The sequence below is a fragment of the Mixophyes fleayi genome, chromosome 8 (assembly GCF_038048845.1).
Source record: "Mixophyes fleayi isolate aMixFle1 chromosome 8, aMixFle1.hap1, whole genome shotgun sequence".
In the NCBI taxonomy this organism is placed as follows: Eukaryota; Metazoa; Chordata; class Amphibia; order Anura; family Limnodynastidae; genus Mixophyes; species Mixophyes fleayi.
In genome coordinates this window covers 127,056,882-127,079,139 of record NC_134409.1, presented here as the reverse complement: position 1 = coordinate 127,079,139, position 22,258 = coordinate 127,056,882, and the positions used below count along the sequence as shown (strand labels likewise).

Genomic DNA, 22,258 nt, shown 5'->3' with positions numbered 1-22,258 from the left:
CATTAACAAATATACTGTTGGCTATGCTGACTGTAATTGAAGATACGTTATACTGTGCAGTTATTTACATACAAAATAATAAGATTCAGATAATGACACTCGGCTTAATGAACTGTGCTGTCTGTCAGTAATGAAAATAAAGAAATATATCTTTATAAACTGGGATTCTCATTGACAATAACGTACTTCCATATAGTGCATTGATGGGCAGCTGAGGCCCTGGGGCCGTATGTGGCCCTCCAAGCATTCACCTGTGGCCCTCAGCTCCTTCTGCTGATAGGTTACTACAGATAGGTGTCTCTTTCTTTGATTAAATGTATTGTTTTAATTTACTGCTGAGATTAAGAGTAAAGTGCGGCCCATTTGAATGTTAGAGGGCCCTCCATGTGGCCCCTGAAGGGTATGATGTTGCCTATCACCGATGTAGTGTAAGATGAAGTTAAAAAAACAATGCATATTTTTTAAATAAATCCTGTTACTCGTCCAATAGTAACGTTTCCAGGTTGATACAGCAATAATCACAATACATAATAAATGAGACAACTCCCTAAGTACAGCGATTGCTCGCAGTGTCTCCTGCTCGCAGTGTCTCCCGCCACTGTCCAGGTCTGTGCGCCACAAAGGGAAAAATACCTCCCCCATCCCCTCAGCAAGGCTTGTTTCACATTTCTGTCTTCCCAGGCTGGTTCATTAGCATTGATCTGAGCGCTGACAGTAATAACGGGGTGAATTTTAGAGAAAGTTATGTATTTTTTCAGCAGACACATCCATCAATTAAGTGAGCAGTACTAGAAACCAAAATTAATGAGAGAGATAGGTGTGTTAATGAAATAATCATAGTGTAATCAATTTGACTGTTAAAAAGTGAAAAGCATTTCAAGGCGACAATATGAATTCATAATTTATGTCTGCGTATGATTAATAAAAAAAATGTATTTCATAACAAAGCGATTTGTCTTAATTTAAAACACAGAAGTACAAAAAAAAAAACTAAAAAAAATATGTGTTGCATTAGAGGGTATGCTGTCAAAACATTCTGCTGTTAACCAATCTTTTTTTTGATGGAAAGGAATTGGGTTCAGGCAAAAATGCACACACAAGCAGTAAACTTATACACAAATACAAAATAGGAATAATACAGCCTATTAGCTTCTAGTGAGGTCACTGAGGGTCAAGGTCACATTTGCCTTAAAGTTGTCCAATAAAATGGCGACCTCCATTGTGTAAGTCACCCTGACTTATGTTAAATGAAATGACTTGGAGTTTGTGGAGATATATGTATGGGACTATTTGTATAGTCTATAACTATATTTACATGACGTCTCCCCATAATATACCGCATAGGATTCAAAAATAGGAAATTTCCTGTTTATATTGTTCATTGGTGACCTATCTGATGGACGCTCAGTGGTTAAGTGGTACTTACTGCAGTGACATTGAAGTATTTCAGAAAACCCGCCGGTCACATTGACTCCCTGTGTCCCATTTAGATTGTATGCTCAACTGAATAAGGGACATTACCAATAAAAAACCCTGAACTCCCTCTTTAAGGAGTTACTATAACATGGATGTTTGATTGCGTAGTTTAAAGGGAAACATTAATCAAAATATAGATGGAAAGTACATGTTATTGCATTGCTTTTGGGGAATAAGAAAAATCTAGTCAATTAAAACATTTCTCTGCTAGATATTTTTCAAAACATTTGTAGCGTTGCATAATTTAGGGCTAGATTTATGGGTTTGAAAAAGTGGAGATGTTTCCTGTAGCAACCAATCAGATTCTAGCTGTCATTTTGTAGAATGTGCTAAATAAATAACTAGAATCTGATTGGCTGCTATAGGCAACATCTCCACTTTTTCAAACGCGCAGTTACCCCATAGTCTTTTGACAGGTAATAGAACATTTTCCCCCTCCCTCTCTAAATAGAAGGATTGTCATTTTGGTGCTGAGTTGGTCAACCTGTGGCTGTCCAGAGCATTCTGAGACTTGTAGTTCCACAAAGCCTCAGCGAAACAGGTGGCATGCTTTCTGATTTGGAGACTCGGGCTCTCTCCTTACTGAGAAACAGTGGTCTTTGTTTTGTGTATTTGCAATTATTTCCATACAGAAAGCAGTTAATTTATTTGTGGCTGTCCCTGTTTTTGTGTTTTAGTCAGCAGGATTTTTCATTTAAAAAAAAATCTGATATTCTGCTGAGGGGGTCAACTGAAATGGAACTGTCCCTACGCACATCCCTTGTTTGCAGCTCCCCAGTAGTATCAAATATGTAAAAAAAAAAAAAAGGAATAAATAAATAAATAAGGCAGCTGTCCTTGTATTCCATAAAGGTTAAGGGCTAGTCCATTAAAGATGTAATGACAGATATGTGATTTAATGTACGAGCTGACTGTTGTCTGCATAGCTTTTGATTACATACTCCAAACCATGATACTTGTGTTGTGTAACTCCTGGGAACAATTTCATTAAAACACAGATAATTTGTATGTTGATGAGAATTCTCTGCTTCGCGACAACAGGGTCCTCGCTGCTAGTTTTTTTTCCTCCCCTTTAAGATTAATAATCTGCTTTTAGTTAAGCAAATACCATAGCAGGAAAGAATGAATTGTTGCATTTCATTATCCTTTGTAGGGGAAAATGGTTTAGGCTTTGTTTACTGACTCTTTGATTTAATTACTGTTTGAGGAGGGCTGAATTAGCTGTTAATTGATTTAATTATCCAATTTGTTTGTTTCAGGCATGATTCCAACAGAGCTCCAGCAGCTATGGAAAGACGTGACAGGCTCCCACGCCGCGGACGATGTCGGATGTAACAACCACAGCACTTTGGACCTGTCCACGACGTGTGTCTCTTCCGTGGCAGCCCCCAAGACCTCCTTGCTCCTCAACCATCATGCGTCTACGAACGGGCAGGCTTCAGTCCTCACCCCGAAAAGAGAGAGGTAGGTGACGGCGAGGGGTCTGTGGGCACATTGTGTGTAGTCTTCTTGTGATATGTCGGTCAGTGCAGCCTCTGCTATGAGGTGCCAAAGATTGGTTAAATCTGGCAAAGACCTTCGGAGCGTCAAGTAGCAGTTTCTTGATTCGGTAGAGTCGGAGTCCAACATGTGGTCGCTTCTCTTCTTAGACTGTTATTGTTTTCAGAGTGAAATTAGTCACCTCGTTGCATTTGAGTCTGAATACGGGTATACTTTAGTAGCTGAGAATAGTTGCTTATGCCATAGTAATATCTATTATAGCTTTGCCGTAGGTCCTACACCAGGAAGCTACTGTAGATTTGTTGCTTTTCTTGAAATCCCTGCTCAGAGAAAATAAAATACACCCCCACCCCCTCATTAATACCAAAACCGTGCCATTAAATCAGTAAACTATACCTTATGGCTGCCAAAAATCAGGTCCTTCAATGTCTTTGTGTTACCACGTTTGTAGCAATACACATACATCACAGAACTTGAACCCTCTGTTATGATAAGTGCTGTAGGTTGAGCTCACATAACATGCTTTAGAATTGATCTGTTTTTTAAACATTTACTTCATCGGCTCCCGACTTTCACTACGTGGTGCTACAATTAACTTATAGCCCTTCAAATTAGTGTAACATCCCCATTTCAACCTGGTTCAAATAGAAGTAGGGCTCCCAAACTGTAGTGAGATCAATTAGTCTTCCTTGTGGCTTTGTGAATTAGAGCAGTGAAGACAAGACATAGATGTTATAGACGGACAGATATAATTCTCTTTAAGGCCTCGATCTGTCTGTCTGTTCTGTATTTCTATACTGTATAATTATATTGATGGTGGCAGCCACCACGGAGTTCTAGGACCCTGCGAGGTCAGGTGCTGTACGCATGGCTCAGATCTCCCAGGACTGGTGCAGAGATTTAAGCACAAAGCTTACAAAAGTGACTCATAAGACTCAACCGAAGAAAGAAATTGAACCCATCATTTTCCAGGAACAAAAAAATGTAAAATTGTAGAACAAGGTGGGACACAGTCTGAACCGAGTGCCTGGAAACTCAGAATTAAAGTAAAAAAAAATGATTGTTTTACTGAAAGAGTAATAGATGCTTTGCACTATTGTCTAAGAGATGTAGTGGTCAAAACGCAACTTTATTTAAATAAACGCAGGTTTGTCCAGAGAATAAACCATTAATAAGCAATCGGGGGAGACTAAGTGGTCCAGTATCCTACATACATTACTGGTAGCGTTGCGCGTTTCTATGTATGCTTTAATGTCTTTATGATCTATTTTAAGGTTGTGTTAGTCCACAGTTTCCTAATAGATACTATAGTGATGACATTGCTAATTGGCAGTAAGAAATGACTCTATAACATGAGTTTATATAGATGTTAATGTCACTAGTGCATTGTACAGTATTTAGAGTAATGTAAATGATAAAGGAGTATGAACATGTTTATAGACAGGTCTCCAAAATTCAAGATGACTTCATAATCCATAATCATTTACAGTAAGGGCGCGTTATTTCTTATAAAGTACATGTTTTCGAATGAAGTGATGACCGATTATAAGCAATGGCATCAGAACTCTCCGAGGTAGACATAATAATAATATACAATCTTGTAGTCAGTCAGTAAAATCTAGGAGCCAGTAGGATGCTTTAAGAAGCCAGGTAATTGTGCAACAGTCATATTTTTCAAGCACATTGACTTCCTGGCTATTGGAATTTGACTAGTCTTGGTTTATACATATGTTAATTTACACACACACTCCAGTTGTATATTATATACTAATTATTGTTTGGTCTTTCAGGGACCAGGTATAAAGAGGTGTTACTGTTCCAGTCTTTTCCCAAGTTATAATAGTGCTTTGCCATAATCTCTTGGACATATTATTTCACGTCGTACATTAAGATGCATTGTACCATTGAACTAGTCAGTGACACATTTTCACATCCCTTCGCAGGTTTAAATAATCCTGTAGAAAACGTTAATTTTAAGGTCAGGTTCTTTTTCTGCACTTAATAAATCCATAATTTTCATACTGCAGATTTCAGGGCAGCGTTACAGAAAGAATTGTTGGCCGCCTGCGTGTGCAAATGAGTAGCACCTGGCTTCTGTTTAAATCAGTCACACAATAGCAGCAATTATTTCATTTCCCCAGCACAGAGGTCACAGCCATAGGATATATTTTTAGGCATGTAGGATTTACAGTAAAGTGTGCAAGTCTCTAAGTGACAGTCCATCTGGTGCCTGTGTTGTGCACATAGTCCAAGTCTGTAATGTCAGGATACACAAACCCAACCTTCATATAACAGCTTGTCCCTGTTTTTGTACTGTATGGAAAACTCTTTACTGGGGAAGTATTTCTGCCCTCTAGGGTAGTGTCGGGAGACTCCCGAATTCCGTGTAGTTCTCCCGGACCCCCGGGAGATCAGGCCTTTTTCCCAGATCCCTGGAGAGTGGGCAGGACGGCAGCCTTGTTGACTTCAAGTATTGCATAATTTTGGCCCGCCCCCTGTGGGACAATGACGCAAATGCAGCAGGGGTGGGCCCAAAGCATTGCAATGCCATGCCCACCGTGTACTTGACGCTTGACTTGCCATCCAGTGGAGTAGTAAGTTGGCGTGTATGGTCATGACATTGCAGTGGAGCATCGCTTCAGTTTGTGCCCCTGTCATTGATAGCCATTGAACAAGCAAACCCTTTAAAAGTCCCTATTTTTTATCTAAGGCAAAAGTGGGTTGTGGCCTATGGTTAGTGGGTGTGGCCAATGCAGATTTGGGGTGTGGTTGCAACGGTCTGGCGTATGACTTGCTGGATGTGGGGTGCTTTCATACTACACCATTGTGTGTTCTTTTTCTTCATGTTTTTTATTTATTTGTTTTTATTTGCACTTTAAGCACAGAACAAATGTGCCTGTTTTGCAGGAAGCCCACTGAATGCTTTTTGCCTGTGATTTCCTCCTTGACTCAAACTCTACCATTTGTGCTGACAGGCTCTGTGTAGCTGTATTTTACATTGTAATATTTGTGCACAAAGCGGCTGGTATGCATCTACATCTGGGAGTGGCATGTTAATTTAATACATATGAACAGACAGATGGATCAGGCAAGTGCACTGGAGACGTTTTGACTTCGTCAAAGCCCAGTTAACAAGGCAGAACGGCCGGTGTATAAAAGAGACTTTCATTAGCAACCTGCTCAGTTGACATCTCTGTTTCTGCCGCACTTCACCAAGTCTCTATGTATTCGCTAAGCTAGTTTCATTTTATACATATATTTAGAGTGTGTGTGTGTATATATCTATATATATCTATATCTATAATTATATATACACTCAAAATAAAAGCAACAACAGTTAGGCATTTGTTAGGGGAATTTGTCTTTCACATGAGATGTGCTGTTATATGTGTACATGAGTCAGACAGATATTAGTTATTAAACTATAAATCTTTTTCCAGATGTTTTTTGTAAACTTTTTTTTTTTTTAGGGTCTTTTACGATGATTTAATTTGTATCTGCACACAGACTTACTTAATAACTTGGTCGTCTTTGGTCACTGTGTATTTGTTTACAGTTTATTAAATACGCTTTTGTGACTACATTTTCACGTTTGGCAGGATTGCCTTCAATATGGTTTCCCAACTTCAACCAGTTAACTCCGTCTTGCATGTTGCTGGGGTTTGAATCATTAAGTATCCACCAATTAAGTCATACACACAAGAATTGGCATGGTTCGTTTAGTCGTTTAGGGTGGAAACAACCAGCAGCCCCCAATAATATCTAGCGATCAATTGTCTGTTGGGACTGGTGGAAAATCCAACCGGTTGATGAGTACAAGATGTTTAGTGTGTTTGGCCATCATCGGACTGCACTAACTGGACCCCGTCGTACATCCAGTTCTGGTATGATCCATCCAGCCTGGCCACACATGTATCAACACTCACACTGGATGATTCTCCCTATGTATGGGCAGTTTCAGTCTTTCTTTTTGTACCTGGTGCAGTTGGTTTATGTTTGCGGTCGATAGAGGTACAGGAGATAAGCTAACTTTAGTCCGACACAACCAGTCTTACATGGGCCGAACCTGTCTTACATGGGCCGAACCTGGTGCTTGGCTTGAGTACCGAGCAGCAGAAACACTTATAGTTTGGCCTCACACATAGCTGGCCAAATTGGATGATCGTTCAGAGCTCGGGATAAGAGAAATGATTAAACAGCAGGTTTATGATCATGCCCAAAAATGATACAGACAGTTTTGATTGGATAATTCTTGAGCTTCTTCTACAAACTTGTGGCCACGTTCGGTGCCAATATTTGAGTGTTTATGACCAGCTTTACAAACAATTGGCCTATCCTCTTTACCTTCCCCCAGTCACGTATATCAAGCCATTAAAATTAAGTTGTCTTTAATGGGACTAATGTTACAGTAACCATTTGCACGGTTGAATAAAATAGTGCGCCTCCGACATGGAATAGTGGATCTCGGTGCCCACTGTGGACATGTTGCTCCCGTTTTTCCAAGACCCTTATGATTGCCTGTGCTGTAATAATAGTAATTATAATAACATTGTTCCTCCTTATTTCGCCATCTCTGTACCTTCTCACTTCATAGATTTCCTCTATCACTTCTGTAAACACCGTTATCTGAATTCCCACCCAAAGAGAGGAAAAACAGGCAGGTCTAGAGATCTGCTGCAAATCTTTTGATTGTTTTTTTGAGTGATCAATCAGCGCTTTGCTGGGAAAGTTCATTTGAACACACCCAGTGTACACACAGTACAAAAACAACAGCATTTCTTGTTTCCTTTTACACCTTTCTCTTGATAACAGACAACAATATTTGACAAACTGCCCAGTTTCCATATTGTACAAGCAACAGATAAACGTTGTGGCCGGGTGAATGCTACAATAATGTTTCCAACTTTTCTCCATGACAAAGAGGGATAACTGGTGCCCCCTTTCCAGGATGCAGATCACAAACGATTCTGCACAAATGGAGATTTTAGTCTATACTAACAACCCATTTAGTTCATTGAAAAATCAGTGACCACAATCTGTCCAATAGGCGTTAATTGATGAGCTTAATCCTTCAAAACAGACAGCTCCATCTAGACCTTTGGACACAACTTAAAAAGAAATGACATTAAAGAAATAAGGTGCTATCGGAAAGAGCTGCTGGTATGATTGATAAGAGATGTGTTTGCATTTCAGGAACTTGCTAGAATTGAAGCTATCTAATAGGGAACCCTGCTTTCATAATACTGTATAAGTGCTTAAGCTGGGTACACACTACAGAATTTTCCAACAACTTTTTATGCTGATCGATTTTACATGCGATCGATGGTCCGATCACTCGGTCCATGGACTGCATACACACTAGCCTTGTTTAGGACGATAAAGGGAAGAGCAGCTGTCCCGTTAGCGACTTTTTACAGCCATGTTGTCGTGAGCAATGACTGTAATTTCGTACCCACTGTTGTGAATCGGTCGGAAGTTTATACACACTACACAGCGGAAACGGGATTGGAACGAAAATATTAAACGGTACGACCAACCAAATGAGGCGACAATCGTCCATTTGGGCAGACTTTCGACCATCGTGTCACTGCACACACTGACCCGACTTTTGAACGAGCGGTCGTATGTCGGCTGATTGAGCCGATTATTGGACGAAAACCATGTAGCGTGTACCCAGCTTTAGGCTCAATTGAAGATTAGAACAGGGACATGGTTTTGTGATGATAATGCCACAATGGTTTGGAAAAACAGACTACATTAAAAAACTTTTTTTTTTGTTTTGTTTAGTGTTTTTACTCTGCCATGCCTGTTTGTGCCTTTTGTTCTCGCCCACTCGTGTAACCGAACGACTTTGCGTGTCATTGCTCGCAAACCATTTTATTTGCCTACCTATAATTGCAACAGATTTTCATCATAAAGTTATTCTTTTATTTTATAATGGAACACCGTTTGTTTGATTTGGAACCCTTGCATCGCATAAAAAAAACCTGTGAACTAAGGAACACACCTCTCATAAACATTTTGGGAATTGGTTTAATAATATTTTTGCAGTTTGCAGATTGGAGCTCAATGAACAATAATCGCCCTGCCTATTTCAGTAAAAAATAAATAAATCCTGTTTTGCTTTCTGCACAGAAGAGAAATCATTGTGTCCTCGGCATACACAAATTGATTGACCGATTGCTCGAGTATCTGAGGGGTTAAGTTGCAACAATTACAGTCATTGGCTTTCCTGCTGATCATGTTGTAAGGTACATGCCATCCATTTGCGGAGATGATTGAATTACGGTGCATCTTTACCCGTAAGTGAGCAATATATTATACAGAAGGATGCACATTGACTTGCTTTAAGCAACCATAGCAAGCAATCTGCTGGGTACCTGCCTCGGTTTCTATTTAACACACACAAACCAGAAAATACATGCAATTCCCATTTAAGCGAGCAAGACGGTATTTTGTACAGTTAGTGGAACAATCTAGTATCATTGTGCACTTGGGTGTGAGAACAGTGGAGTTATTGAATTTCATCTTTCAGATTCCGCATTGTCTCACCAGCTGGAAACTAAGGTCACAAGACAAAAGAGTTGCTAGCCATCTGCAATAAATTCACACCGCCAAAAATAACTGTTATTATTCCCCAAAAAAGGCATCTTTTTTTTTTTTTTTTTTTATCTTTTTTGTTTCAGCGAAGGTAATGCTTTTACTTAAGAATGTCAATGAAGAATTAATTACTGCGTAAATCAAAATTGCACAAAACACTAATTTCTGCTTCTGTGTGCAGTCTTTGGCTTTTCATTACAAAATAGAGTGAGCAGACTTTGGATGTGGCTAGAATTTAACATAAAAGATTATAGAAGTTTTTTTTTTTAGCTTGAAATGAATTTGCTGGATAAAAACACTTGTAAAATTGTGCTTAATTTGCATCCTGATTTAAAGGAAGAAGTCATTTGCTAGTTATTGGGTCATAATATTGGTTCACTGCCCAATTACTAAACAAGATGGCGGAAATCTTCAATATTTTATTAAATTGGGGGGTATGTGACAAGGGTAATATAGTAAAATTATCTAGACATGGATTATAATCCCTGTTCTGTTGTATTATTTGACAATTGATTAACTGTCCTTTTAAAATGTCGTTCTGCCCTATTTTTTTTTTTTTAATATACCTCCACCCCAATTCATAAATAGCAAAGTATTGAGCGTAACATTTTTTTGCAGTTGTTTATAACCTATCTACTTGTGAGTTAAAATTTCAGGTGAAATATAAGATTTCCATTTGAAAAGTAATCTTCGCTCTCACAGACTCTTCTCTACTCTCTTCATTACAATATGCTGGACAGTCCACCAATGTTGGCAGCTCTTTTTTAAACAGTTAAATCCCTACAGAGAACCCATGGGGAAAGTTGAAAAACAATAATCACCATTTATTTATATAGCGCCACTAATTCCGCAGCGCTGTACAGAGAACTCACTCACATCAGTCCCTGCCCCATTGGAGCTTACAGTCTAAATTCCCTAACACACACACACACACACTACAAACAGACTAGGGTCAATTTGTTAGCAGCCAATTAACCTACCAGTATGTTTTTGGAGTGTGGGAGGAAACTGGAGCACCCGGAGGAAACCCACGCAAACACGGGGAGAACATACAAACTCCTCACAGATAAGGTCATGGTCGGGAATTGAACTCATGACCCCAGCGCTGTGAGGCAGAAGTGCTAACCACTGAGCCACCGTGCTGCCTAAATAATGAGCGGACATCTCCTTTAAGTGTTAACACAATTTCCAATACTGCATAATTTGGGCAGCAAAAAACATAATTGCCTAGTGCCACGGGTTTACCATTCACAGACATAGCAATAATGGCAATTTATGTACTACATATAAGTTAGGTTTACAACATCCCCATAATTACAGAGCACAATTGAGCTGCGCCCTTTTGGACAATTGACACAGCGACACTCTTACTGCACTGCGATATATAAAGTAAAACATTATATATATGTCTTAACACAACTCTGAGTTCCCAGCTCCCTCCAAGATGCTTTTCTTTAAAGCGATGTTGCATTCCGGAGATTTTTTGCATCAAAGTTACCACTTGATAACCAGGATGTTGAATAAGTCACTGTCTGCTCAGATTTACCAGTAAGTCTAAGATATGGCGGTGTTGAAAGCAGTGAGGGGCAACGTGAAAGAATTGGAGCGCCCATGTGCGGCCGGACAGAGAGAGGAGAGAGAGCACAGTGCGCTCCCTCCTCCTCCTCTAGATATGCAGTGTGACCTCATTGCACTGTGTGGAAGTCGGCTGTCCCCGTTCTTGTAAGATCGAGAACAGACAGCTGGCGGGGCCGCAGGTGAAGGCTCGGCTGGCGGGCCGTCTGTTGCCCACCGCTGGTTTAAAGTGTCACCTCTACGCATCTCCCAACTGTCACGATTTATGCAGACTGTCCCACCAGCAGACTCTTGTCCCGACTGCCAGGACTGTTGGGAGTTGTATCCCACTCATATTGGAGAGCAGGTGCACGAAACTGTAAAGGTACATTTAGGTTAGGATGTTTGGGGCGGCCTAGCTCTTCATAAGTGATTGGCGAGCCCCTGGGCGATCGGATACACACCTCAGCATGATGAGGCAACGCCCCCTGCTTGATGTGACCACACCCCTTTTCGGAGAAGGTGTGGTAACGTCCCAGATAATGAACTTGAAATGTTGGCAGGTATGTATGTTCGGCGGAGGCAGCTAATTTGTGAACTAGTGGATGGATAGGTAGATTAGTGCTTCAGCCCACAAAACGGCTGCTTCCACTGTGTCTACTGTAACACCCGGTGCCCCCAACCCCCCTTTTGATAAATAAAATAATAACACAACCCACACCTCCCGTTTTAAACGGAGAAGCACATTAGCAGCGTCTCTGGGGTTCGGAGCACAGCAATCAGTTAAGGAGATAAATAATCTGATTTGGCATGACACTCTTTCTCCTCTCTTTAATTTGTCTTACACAAGGAAAATTTATAATTAAATCACTGCGAGTAAACCCCTGAGTGCAGAGGAGGGGGAAACCAAACACACAGTTTGGAAGCGATTTCCAGTAGAGAACGAACTTCCCCCTTGCTCAGCTAGCAGATATTTATCAAGATCCAGCGCAGGATGAACGCTGCTGTGTGATTTGTGGTCCGGGTGCCTCCGCTCCAATCAAGGCTTGTTAGTATCCCTTCCCTTTCCCATCACAGCCACTTGGCATCATTAGAATTCAGCGCTCAACATGTTTAACATGCTTTGAATATTTTTTCTCTCTCTCTCTCTCGCTCTCTCGTCCCCTCTCGGGCAATTTAATAATGTTTGTTGTGCTGATAGTACACACATCCACTCAATGTATTCTGCATTTACTAGCACTACAGAGCGGGATAATGCGAGTGGAAGAGTGTTCCTATGATCCCCTAGCACTATTCTGCCTCTAGGCTAAATACATTTTTTTTTTTCTGTTAAACCATTTCAAATTTGCTGCAAAGCCCAATGTTAGGGAGAGGGTTTGAACACTGTTACCGCTTTATTTAGACATTCAGCACAGTCTATTAATAGGATATTACATGGAAACGTTGGAACGTCTGTTTTGAAGAGATGTTAGAGGGTGAGTGACAGGAGGGGATTCTGATGTGCGAGGCACGCGGTTCTAATGTTAGTGCTTGTTTAATGTGGACCTATCGTCTACATACGCTGGAAATGGCCAGTTTGTGAGCTGAACCAATACTCAGTCTATTCCTGTATAACTAGACACATCACTGAGGTATAAAATGCTTTATTCTATTATACATTATTACAGAATGTTACTTACATCCTGTTACACTTTATCCGATGGGACCAGTTTGTCTTCCATGGCCTGCCTATGTTGTACAGGCAGCTCATTGACCACTGACAGCTGATTGGACAAGCTATGGCATCAGTTTCTGCTGGTGGGTAGGTCCTGTTTCTGCCCAACTGATTGAAAGAAAAGAGGTGCGGGGGAGGGTATTTCTCCTCTAACTGCCTCAAAGCTTCATCATGAATAACATATTTGGTTCATTTGTTCATTATTGATATCATTAAAGACATATTGCCTCTTTGTATGCATTTTTTAACAATACAAGTGAAGATGATCAAGATTAATATATTTGAATGCATATTATTATTTCCCCCCCACTGATATACAACAATAAAATAATATTTGGGCAGGAGAAGCCCTTGAATAGTAATGGGCAGCTAATTGCTACGGTTAGGCAACTTTATCTTACTGTATAGCATTAAAAAAAAATGTCATCAAATCTATTAATCTTGATAGATGAATGCCTCTCCGCTTTCCATACACTGGCTGGTCTGTGAACATTTGACCCGCTGTCTGTCACTGCACGGTAAACAGAATTTAAAGATTACACACATGACTTGTTCTCCGTTTCAGTATTCATAGCGAAAGCCTCATTGTTCATAACTATACCTCCTACGTAGACTAATATAGTCATCCATACATCTATTTTATTTCAATTCTTGAAGTTATTTTCCAATAGCGAATTTTGTGAAGAAGAAAGGTCATGTGCTACCAGTTAACTGTTTGTTCTTGGTGCTCAATAAAAATTGAGCGGTTTGTATGACATCTGCTTTATAGCACAGAACAAATTAACTGGAGCCACACCTTACAAACAGAAAAATAAGCCGCGTAACCTTTGTACTTCGGAGAGCCTATACATAATGCCAATAAAATCCATGTCCTGCTTATCTTGCAGTGTTTACATAAACATATGGAGGATATTCTGTGTACACTGTCAGGAATTTAAAGGGATATTTAGCCGGGTGATTTCATTTTCCTGTAAGCCCTTTTATTTTGCCCAGTAAACACTTTTGCTAGAGGTCTGTTTATTAGACTCCCAGCTGTAACCTCGAGGGGAAGAAATTGTTAAAATGATCAAACATTTCACTTTATTGGACATTTTATCATTAAGAAGAATCTTGGGACAAAAACTGGATATGTAGAGGAATTTAGGGGGAAAACTGGAACCATGGAAAACCTAAGAGAATTTGATCAGATAAAGACAAAGTTAGAGGCGAATATCACTATACACAATATAAAACCTCAGTTCCATGAGTTGTATAAATGCACTCTGCCTTATATATTTATACAGTCACAATCTCAGTGACTATTAGCCTTTATGATTTACAGTGGGGGTGCATTATCCCTTTATATCATCATGTTTTATTTATTTTAATGTTTCCAGTGTATTCCTTAACCCTGCACAATAACGTCCGGGGCAGCATGGTGGTCAACATTGCTTGCGCTCATCGCTTGGGTCATGCGTTAGATTCCGAAAGTGGAGGGCTGGCTAATTTTAGCTCGGGGGCAAAACTCGAGTCAGCAGCCTATTTAGGAACATTTTAAAGGAAAGATAATACAGGTGGTTCAGTGACACAGTCTAAGGTAGCCCACTATGGGACTGACCCGGGGTGCAGATATCCCCCTGCCCCCCAGTCCAGCCTACCCCTGGATACCGACCAGGGAATTTTCTGTGTGAAGTTTGTATGCTCTCCCCATGTCTGCGTGGGTTTCTTCTGGGTGCTTAGATTTCCTCCCACTGTCCAAAAAACATGCTGGTAGGTAAATTGGCTGATTGCAAAGTTGGACCCTAATCTGTGTGTGTGAATTTAGATTGTAAGCTGTTCCAGTAGGACAGAGACTGATGTGAATGATTACTCTGTACAACACTGCAAAATGTGATTGGTGCGATATAAACAAACAATAAAAATAGAATTAGTTGCGTTGAATGGCACATACAGACTGAAGCAAATGGTAGTGCTTAGGGCATTCTCAGGAATAGAGGTTTAGCCAACATTTGTGTCTTGGTGACGTCACTGGCTCCTAATAAATTGTCAGGCTGCAGTATTATGAATGTTGGTTCAGCCCAGTAGATGGGTGTAGGCTGCGCATACACTTTACAGCAATTTAAAGTGTGATTGGAAAACGTGTAGTCAGCAGATTCTGCAAGGTTAAGTGAGTTTAATGCTGGCCACACGGGGGCGCTCCTGTCGCCTGGCTTGAGTGCCAGAATCACATATCAGTTTGGCCACATGGGTAATAGCCAAATTGGATGAGATCCGGCTCTTATTATCTTATTTGGCCATCACCCAGGACACACGGGGTCCTGTCAGTGCATTCAGAATATGACACAGGTCATTAGCGGTCATAAGGCAACATGCCCGCTAATGATCTGATTGATCTCAATTGGATTATTTTCAGACCAAGTGAGGTGATATTTGGCCAATTGGCCGATAGTACTGGCGATATCACCACATATATCACCAGCTTAATCTTTGTTCACCAGTTTCCTTTTATATACGTATAAGTGACTGCTTCTACTCTAGCTCACTACCATCCCAGTCAATTTGATCCTGTATTGCTGCAATTCCCTAATTCTGTCATTGACGCGTTACAACTTGTTGTATTTTTTTTTTTTTTTTTCATTTTTCGCTCACTAGAACGTGAATTCTCCGAACTGTAATTTGCCTTTTGTGCGGCTACTCAAAACTAACGTTGTGATGGGCTCTTAAAATGTAATTCAGAGACAGGGACACAATTTCCACATCACAGGTGGCATTAATATAGGCCAGTCCCCTAGGCTCTTGTCGCCACGAGTCGTGCAGCTTGTTTAGTGTCTGCATCCATATGGCAATCTGTCCCATTCATAGCAGAACTGCTGTAAATAGCTTTGCCTCTGGGTCCTGTGGTCACTGTACTGAAAAAGATGTTAACTCTCAGTAGCCTACACTCCAGCCGTTTGCTCCGTGTGAGTTCCCATGTTTAAATTACAGTGCGCTTGGAGGAAAATGACAAATACATTTTAGTTCTTTTCTTCGTGTTTCTTTCTTTTTTATTTTTTTTAAAGGCTCGTAACAGTTGAGTAGCCCAGCAGGTTCTTAGACGTTCCGTTCTGTAACATCTCTTTCAGGAAACTCACCGTGGCAAAGACTCGTGTCTCTGTTTACTCAATTAAAGCAGAACATTGGAACAAAACGGCTCCTATAGGATTTCTACGGTGGGGTTAATCATTAGCCAGGGTAAAGAAGAAAAATAAAATCTGTTAACCAGTGTACAGGGACAGTAAGCTGACCTTGGATTGTTTATTACATTAATGGACAGCGTTTAAAGGGACACAGTCATTAAAATTCTAGATCATTTGTTTGAACATAGATTTAACGTTGGTTAGTTTGTTGCTAGAGTTTGTGATTCTGTGTGCGGAAATTGTGGTCGTCTGTGTAGATTTGCCCCTTCAAGCTGCCCACGCTGCGATTGTGTTGTCCAGAATCGTCTGGTTGGCTGAACAGGTGGATCCCTAAGGATCCAAGATTTTTTGACACAGACGATTGCTCGTAAAGGCCAGCGTGGTCATGGGGAAGACAGGAAATACAGCTTTGCCTGGTCAAAAAGAAAGGATCTTGTATGCTTCTTTCTCTTGAATCCACACAAATCCAGATCAGTTCTGGAATAAAAGGGGGAAATTGGCCATCAAAATCACATAGTGCAACTTCCATCTCAATGACTTGTCCCTCTTCACAGTACTGAAAGCAGTAAGTAGCTGTGTTGTCACTAATTAGATGACAGTAAGATCACCAAGTGTAACCTCCGTCTGTACAAAACTCTTGTACGGACACCGAGGATCTGAGCACACAGTAATTCTAATCCAATAATGCAGAGAGATAAAAACATAACCTTATTGTATTTTTGCCCTCCTATATTTAAAATCACACAAGATAAAATAAATCACAGTGTCTCTTTAAAACACAATAACCTCCCCCCCTCGCCCAGGAATAGCGAGGTCTCCTGAACTGTGTAATTTCTAGACCCTGAACGATTTGACACATGTTGAATATAGCCTCATATTTGTGAGTCAATGTCTGGCTGTGCAGATCAGAGAGCCCAGCGCGGCCCAATAGGAAGATTTAACTCACAGAGGCTTTATTAATAAATGAACTCCGTTTAGAAGGTTTTGCTTTGTTTTGTTTTTTTTTCATTGCTTCATATGCTAAACGGGTTTTCTATCTGGCACCCAGAGCGTCAGCTATAATGCCCAGACATCTCATGTACCGAAATCCTTCCAGAAATAATGACTTGGAAAAAAAAAAAAAAAGAAGAGGTTTCTGCGAAACCTAAAGGAGATTACTCCCGTCCTGTCTAAATATGGCTCATCAGTTGGTGCAGTTCTGTGTATCTGGAAAGCACGTGTTTGGCATCAAAGCATCTTATGACTTGGATCAGTGCAGCTAAATCACTATGTATTGATTGGAAGGTTTTATGGAGGATTATCCCCTTCCTGTAAATGAGCAAACTCTCTAGTGAACTGTGTGATGATCTGTTGGGATGGGTGCTCTATGCCCGGTGCCCTGTACCAGTGTTGGGCAGAGGAAGCCGTTGCCTTGGCCGCAGAGTCAGATTTCGTGCATACATTTATTTCTGTCATTCTCCTGTTTGGCATGAGTGCCAAGACACCCTTCCGCTTATTTACTAACAGTGCGTGCGTGCAGTAACCCATAGCAATCAGTCAACAATGTATTTCAATCCATATAGTCTAGGGCAAGTAATCCAGTTAATGTTTAGGTTTTTGCAATTTAATCCCCTTTGCCTCAGCACGGAGTATACTGTACTGAAGGCGCTACGGAATATGTTGGCGCTATATAAATAAATGACGATGATGATGATACTGTATTTTGTTTTGTGAAGCATCTGATTCTATAGATTTGAAGAAACAGAGTTATACTTTCTATCTTACATATGCAGTCCAGATAAAGATGTCATTGACATGGTAGCCGGCACACCGGCTTCGACTTAATTTGTTCAGCAAAGAGCAGAACCGAAGCAGAGGATTCTCATAGAATAGGAATCATTCATCCCAATACCAAAATATTAAAACAAGCATGTGTGAAAATGGACCCAGGTGTCTTATGTGGCTGTTGTGTCCTTGTGAACTTCATTCATAAGCGTATGTGGGGGCGGCCCAGTGGTTAGCATTGGTGCCTTAAACCCCTGGGGTCGTGGGTTCAATTCTGACTCTGGGTGCTCTCTGCGAGTTTGTATGCTCTCTTTTGTGTTTAGATGGGTTTACTCAAGGTCCGTATTGGCCACGGAAATCACTATGTGTGTGGACGGCTTCAGTCCCAATGACTTGTCCCTTTTCTCAGTACTGCAAACAATAACCCACTAATGAGCAGTAGGTGAATTGGCTCCTCACTAAAATTGGCCGCTGTGTGTGTTTGTGTACCCATAGTAGGGCATGGTGGGACAGTGGGACTTCCTCGCAGAGCTGGGGCCTTGGGTTCAATTCCGACCGCTGTTCGCGTGGATTTCCTCCGAGTGCTCCGGTTTCCTCCCACGGTCCAAAGACATACTGGTAGGTTAATTGACTTGTGACTAAATTGGCCCTGGTATGTGATTTGTGGTAGGGACATTTGATTGTTAGAGCTCCACTGGGGCGGGGACTGACGTGCCTGAATAAGATTCTCTGGTTGTACAGCGCTGCAGAATATGTTGGTGCTATATAAATAAAGACTAGTAGATAATACCGTGTCTGAATAAAGTTCCCGGATTGTGCAACGCTGCGCTATACATAAGGCACAGAATATTCTTCCACTCATTTATAAACTACCGTACAACGTTTGCATCAGAACAATTGTTTCAGTTTCATATAGTTATCTAGCCACTTAATAACATAACTTTTGATAGAGTGTGATGTTTAATTAAGTAACAGATACAATACATATTTTTAAATGAACGTACTCCTGGGACTCGGAGCGGAATGATTGACAGTTCAGCAATGTATAAACGTTTTATTTGTATTTATATGACTTGCAATTACCACCATGTAGTCTACATGTGTCACTGTATTGACTTTAATCGTTGGTTAAACCTCTAACACAGCAGAATAACTAGCTGTGATCCATGGCTCTATGCTAGTAAGTCGTATGCCTCAGTGATGCCACTAATTCCTAGAATTGATTGGCTCCATCCTCACAAATATTGGTTCAGCCGCCAAAAATGGCTTCCTTTATATTGTGTAGATGATATACTTTTATACAGGTTATTCCTGTATTCAGAGGTTCAGCTCACTAACTAATGATATGCACAGTCCATAGACATTCTTGGACATAAATCAACCATGTACTGTCCCACCCTACGTAGGTGGAAATATTTTTATTACAGAATTCAGGTGTCATAATGTGTCACTCTAATTTGTAGAAAGTCTGTCAGTTACATTTGCAATTCTGAAACTCTTTAACCCCAATGCATTGTGGGTAACCCTAGCCACACACTGGGGGAAAGAACGCTCTGGCAAAACCATCCAATTGTCATGGTTGACCCCAAAATAAGGGCAAGATTACAAGGAAACGGAGGCTGACTTGGATCATTTTTGGCGTGCCCTGTAAATTTGGTCAGCAGATGACCTCAGTCTACCAGTGTGTGCTTATCATTTGCCGATCATGCTAATATACTCCCATATCACTAGGCCTGATCCCTGAGCAGCCGTCTCTGTTCTGTTTGGTGCTGCCAAAAATTGGAAACAGATCCTGTGGTTCGGACTACATCACCAATAAGCAAGACACTAGTGTAAAAATGAAATATGTTTAGTCTATAAATGCTGTGTATTAAGTGTCAAATACAGTGTGTTAGCTATAGGAAGCTCTTCCCTTTATGTTAATTCAGAAGATTCATCACAAATGTAAATTCTAGTAAAAGACATCCGAAATTTCAGATTTCCAGGGAGACCCGAGTGAGCTAAGGGAAGTCTTCACTTTAAGGGAGAAAAAAAAGGAGTTAAAACTTAAGTTGTCTACTTATGCTTTAATGTATGGTTTGCTGAAGTGAGCACAGGTTGGCACTTGATTTTGCATACACAGCAGTTTCATAAATGTGACTTTATATGCAAAAGGAGTTATTTATAATAGCTTTGTTCCATCTCCTAGGCTGCTAGGGGAATTTTGCATGTGTTTGTTTGTTCATATTTGAACTCAACTTGTTGATCATCCATCAGTGAACTTGTGTATCTCATTTTTTTCCCCCTTTAGTGTATCCCATGAGGACTACATGCAGAATCACCCCTTATATGGACACGGCGTGTGCAAGTGGCCGGGCTGTGAAGCTGTGTGTGAAGATTTTCCATTATTTTTAAAGTAAGTCATGTTTGACGTCCCTTTTCATCTGACGTTTTGGACACTGAGCACTTGAATAGTGAACGCTAGCAAACTCTAACACTCTTATGAGTTACAAATAAAATGAACAACTAACACCTTTTTTTTTTTTTTTTTTTTTTTTTGATCGTATCTTTTACGGTGATGTTGGTTTTATCCCTCATTTGACCCATATAACTTTTAGAAAACCCCTTAGATATGTTCTGTCTGTATGGAAATTACTCAGCTTTTGATGCACCAGTGTAACTTTATTTCAAGAGTCTGCAAAATGGTATATGTGCTCAGACAGTGTGGTGGGTGGTGACTTGGGGGTAAATGTATCAAGCTGAGAGATTTCCGGCGGTTTTGAAAAGTGGAGATGTTGCCTATAGCAACCAATCAGATTCTAGCTTTCATTTTGTAGAATGTTCTAAAGAAATGATAGCTAGAATCTGATTGGTTTTTCAAACCTGCCAGAAAACTCTCAGCTTGATACATTTGCCCCTTGGTTGGTGTGAGCTAGTTGTAATATAGGCCTCAGACACTACAATAGTGCAGAGGGTACACGGCTAATACCCTGATGTCACAACAGTTTATGTGGCCGGATAATTGGCCGAGATGTCCAATGATGGCCGATCTGAACACTGATATTGTCAAATATAGCTTGCGGTAGGGTCGTCCAGCGTGTGGCCAACTTAACCCATTAGATCACAATGGAGGTCGAAGAAAGTGTGCACCTCAAATATTGAAGAATGAATCGTCAACAAAATTTATTTAAATTGTTTTGTTTTTTGTTCAGTGTTGCATTCTATTCGGTTTTGAAATGAGCTCACCATTTGCAAAACCCTGAGCCAAACGTTTAAAAGAGACTAGAGAGTTAACTGCAACCAAATACCATGTTGTTTGATGTTGAATTCTGCACATTTGAAATGTTTATTTTCTGGGTGTAGGTTTGTTTTCTAAAGAATGAGGAAGTGCTAATTATGAAAACTTAAGCGTACAGATGGTTTTCACCTAGTTTGGGATTAACTGAACCCCCCCCCCCCCCCCCCACCCTCTGCTTTTCTTTTTTGCAAAGAGATGCAAATTGATCAGTCGCTTCAATAAGAAAAAAAAAATAGTTTTAATAACTTTCCTTTTCATATATTTTTTTTTTTAAATGAAAGTGTAGCTTATGCATAGGGTACTAGTAAGAGCCCTCTAATGTTTTCACAAGTGTTTTTATCATGGTAACATCTTGCTTACTTTAGTTGCTTGCCTAAAACTACTTGGAACATGTTAAGAAAACATTTCAAAACGTTTCCTACAAAGAGGCTTTTGTTTAGCAGTAACTGTGAGGCTGTACAGCTCACAAAGGTGTTAACTTTCAACCCCTTAAGCACTTCCACATGAAATTCCAAGATCGATGTTTGTGGTTTTGGAAAAACAAAGTGCATGTTAAAGGGAACCAGGTATACGCTAGTACACGCTCAAGTAGCTCGGAAATAAGCACATTGTTTGTTTCATACACAGTATAGTCATTTGCATGTCAGAAATGTACTGCAGCGGAAATTAAAATTACTTTTCAAGTGTACCCTTCGCCTGTGCACGGTGGAACCAGACATTTTGTGGGAGAAAACAGCCTATCAGTATGCTTAGAAGAGGAGAGCCGGAGTGGATGGGCCAGTATAACCAGGTCATTGGCTGCTCCGGCGATAGTTACACCTCTGGATGCAGTTACAGCATTACACGGCAGTATTGCAGAGTCTAGTACACAAATGTTTCTTACTGTGATTGGTATGTCATTAGTGTCTAAAGTGTGCTCCTACATTCTTGTTATACCTAGAGAGAGAGATATACCCATCTCTTTATTAGAGGCATCTAAGTTTTTTGATGACTACACAAAGATACTAGTTTAGTCATTTCAAGAGTTTTTTGGTCTGCTGAATGCAACTCAATATCTAGTCGGAGACACAGGTCACTCTGGCCTAAATACCACACTGCCCTCTAGTGCTCCCAAGAATGTAAAAAGGAATGTTGGCCTTGTCTTGTCCAGCACTGACAGTTCATGTCTGTGTCATTCCCAGAGAGATAAGTGCTGGGAGTCTTGCAACGTTCTCCTTC

The 22,258-nt window shown here is 40.5% G+C and overlaps 1 protein-coding gene across 14 annotated transcripts in view; it reads left to right on the top strand.

Annotated features, from left to right (window-relative positions):
• The window catches only part of FOXP1 (forkhead box P1), a 508,980-nt gene that overhangs the window by 439,695 nt on the left and 47,027 nt on the right, over positions 1-22,258 (top strand). For 11 of the 14 annotated variants that reach the window (XM_075183442.1, XM_075183445.1, XM_075183440.1 and 8 more), the window contains 3 exons: positions 2,736-2,940; positions 18,259-18,381; positions 20,054-20,158. In XM_075183442.1, the coding sequence (XP_075039543.1) occupies positions 2,736-2,940; positions 18,259-18,381; positions 20,054-20,158 (433 nt within the window). The remainder of the gene's footprint in view (positions 1-2,735; positions 2,941-18,258; positions 18,382-20,053; positions 20,159-22,258) is intronic. The other 3 variants (XM_075183447.1, XM_075183449.1, XM_075183450.1) reach the window with 1 other exon arrangement.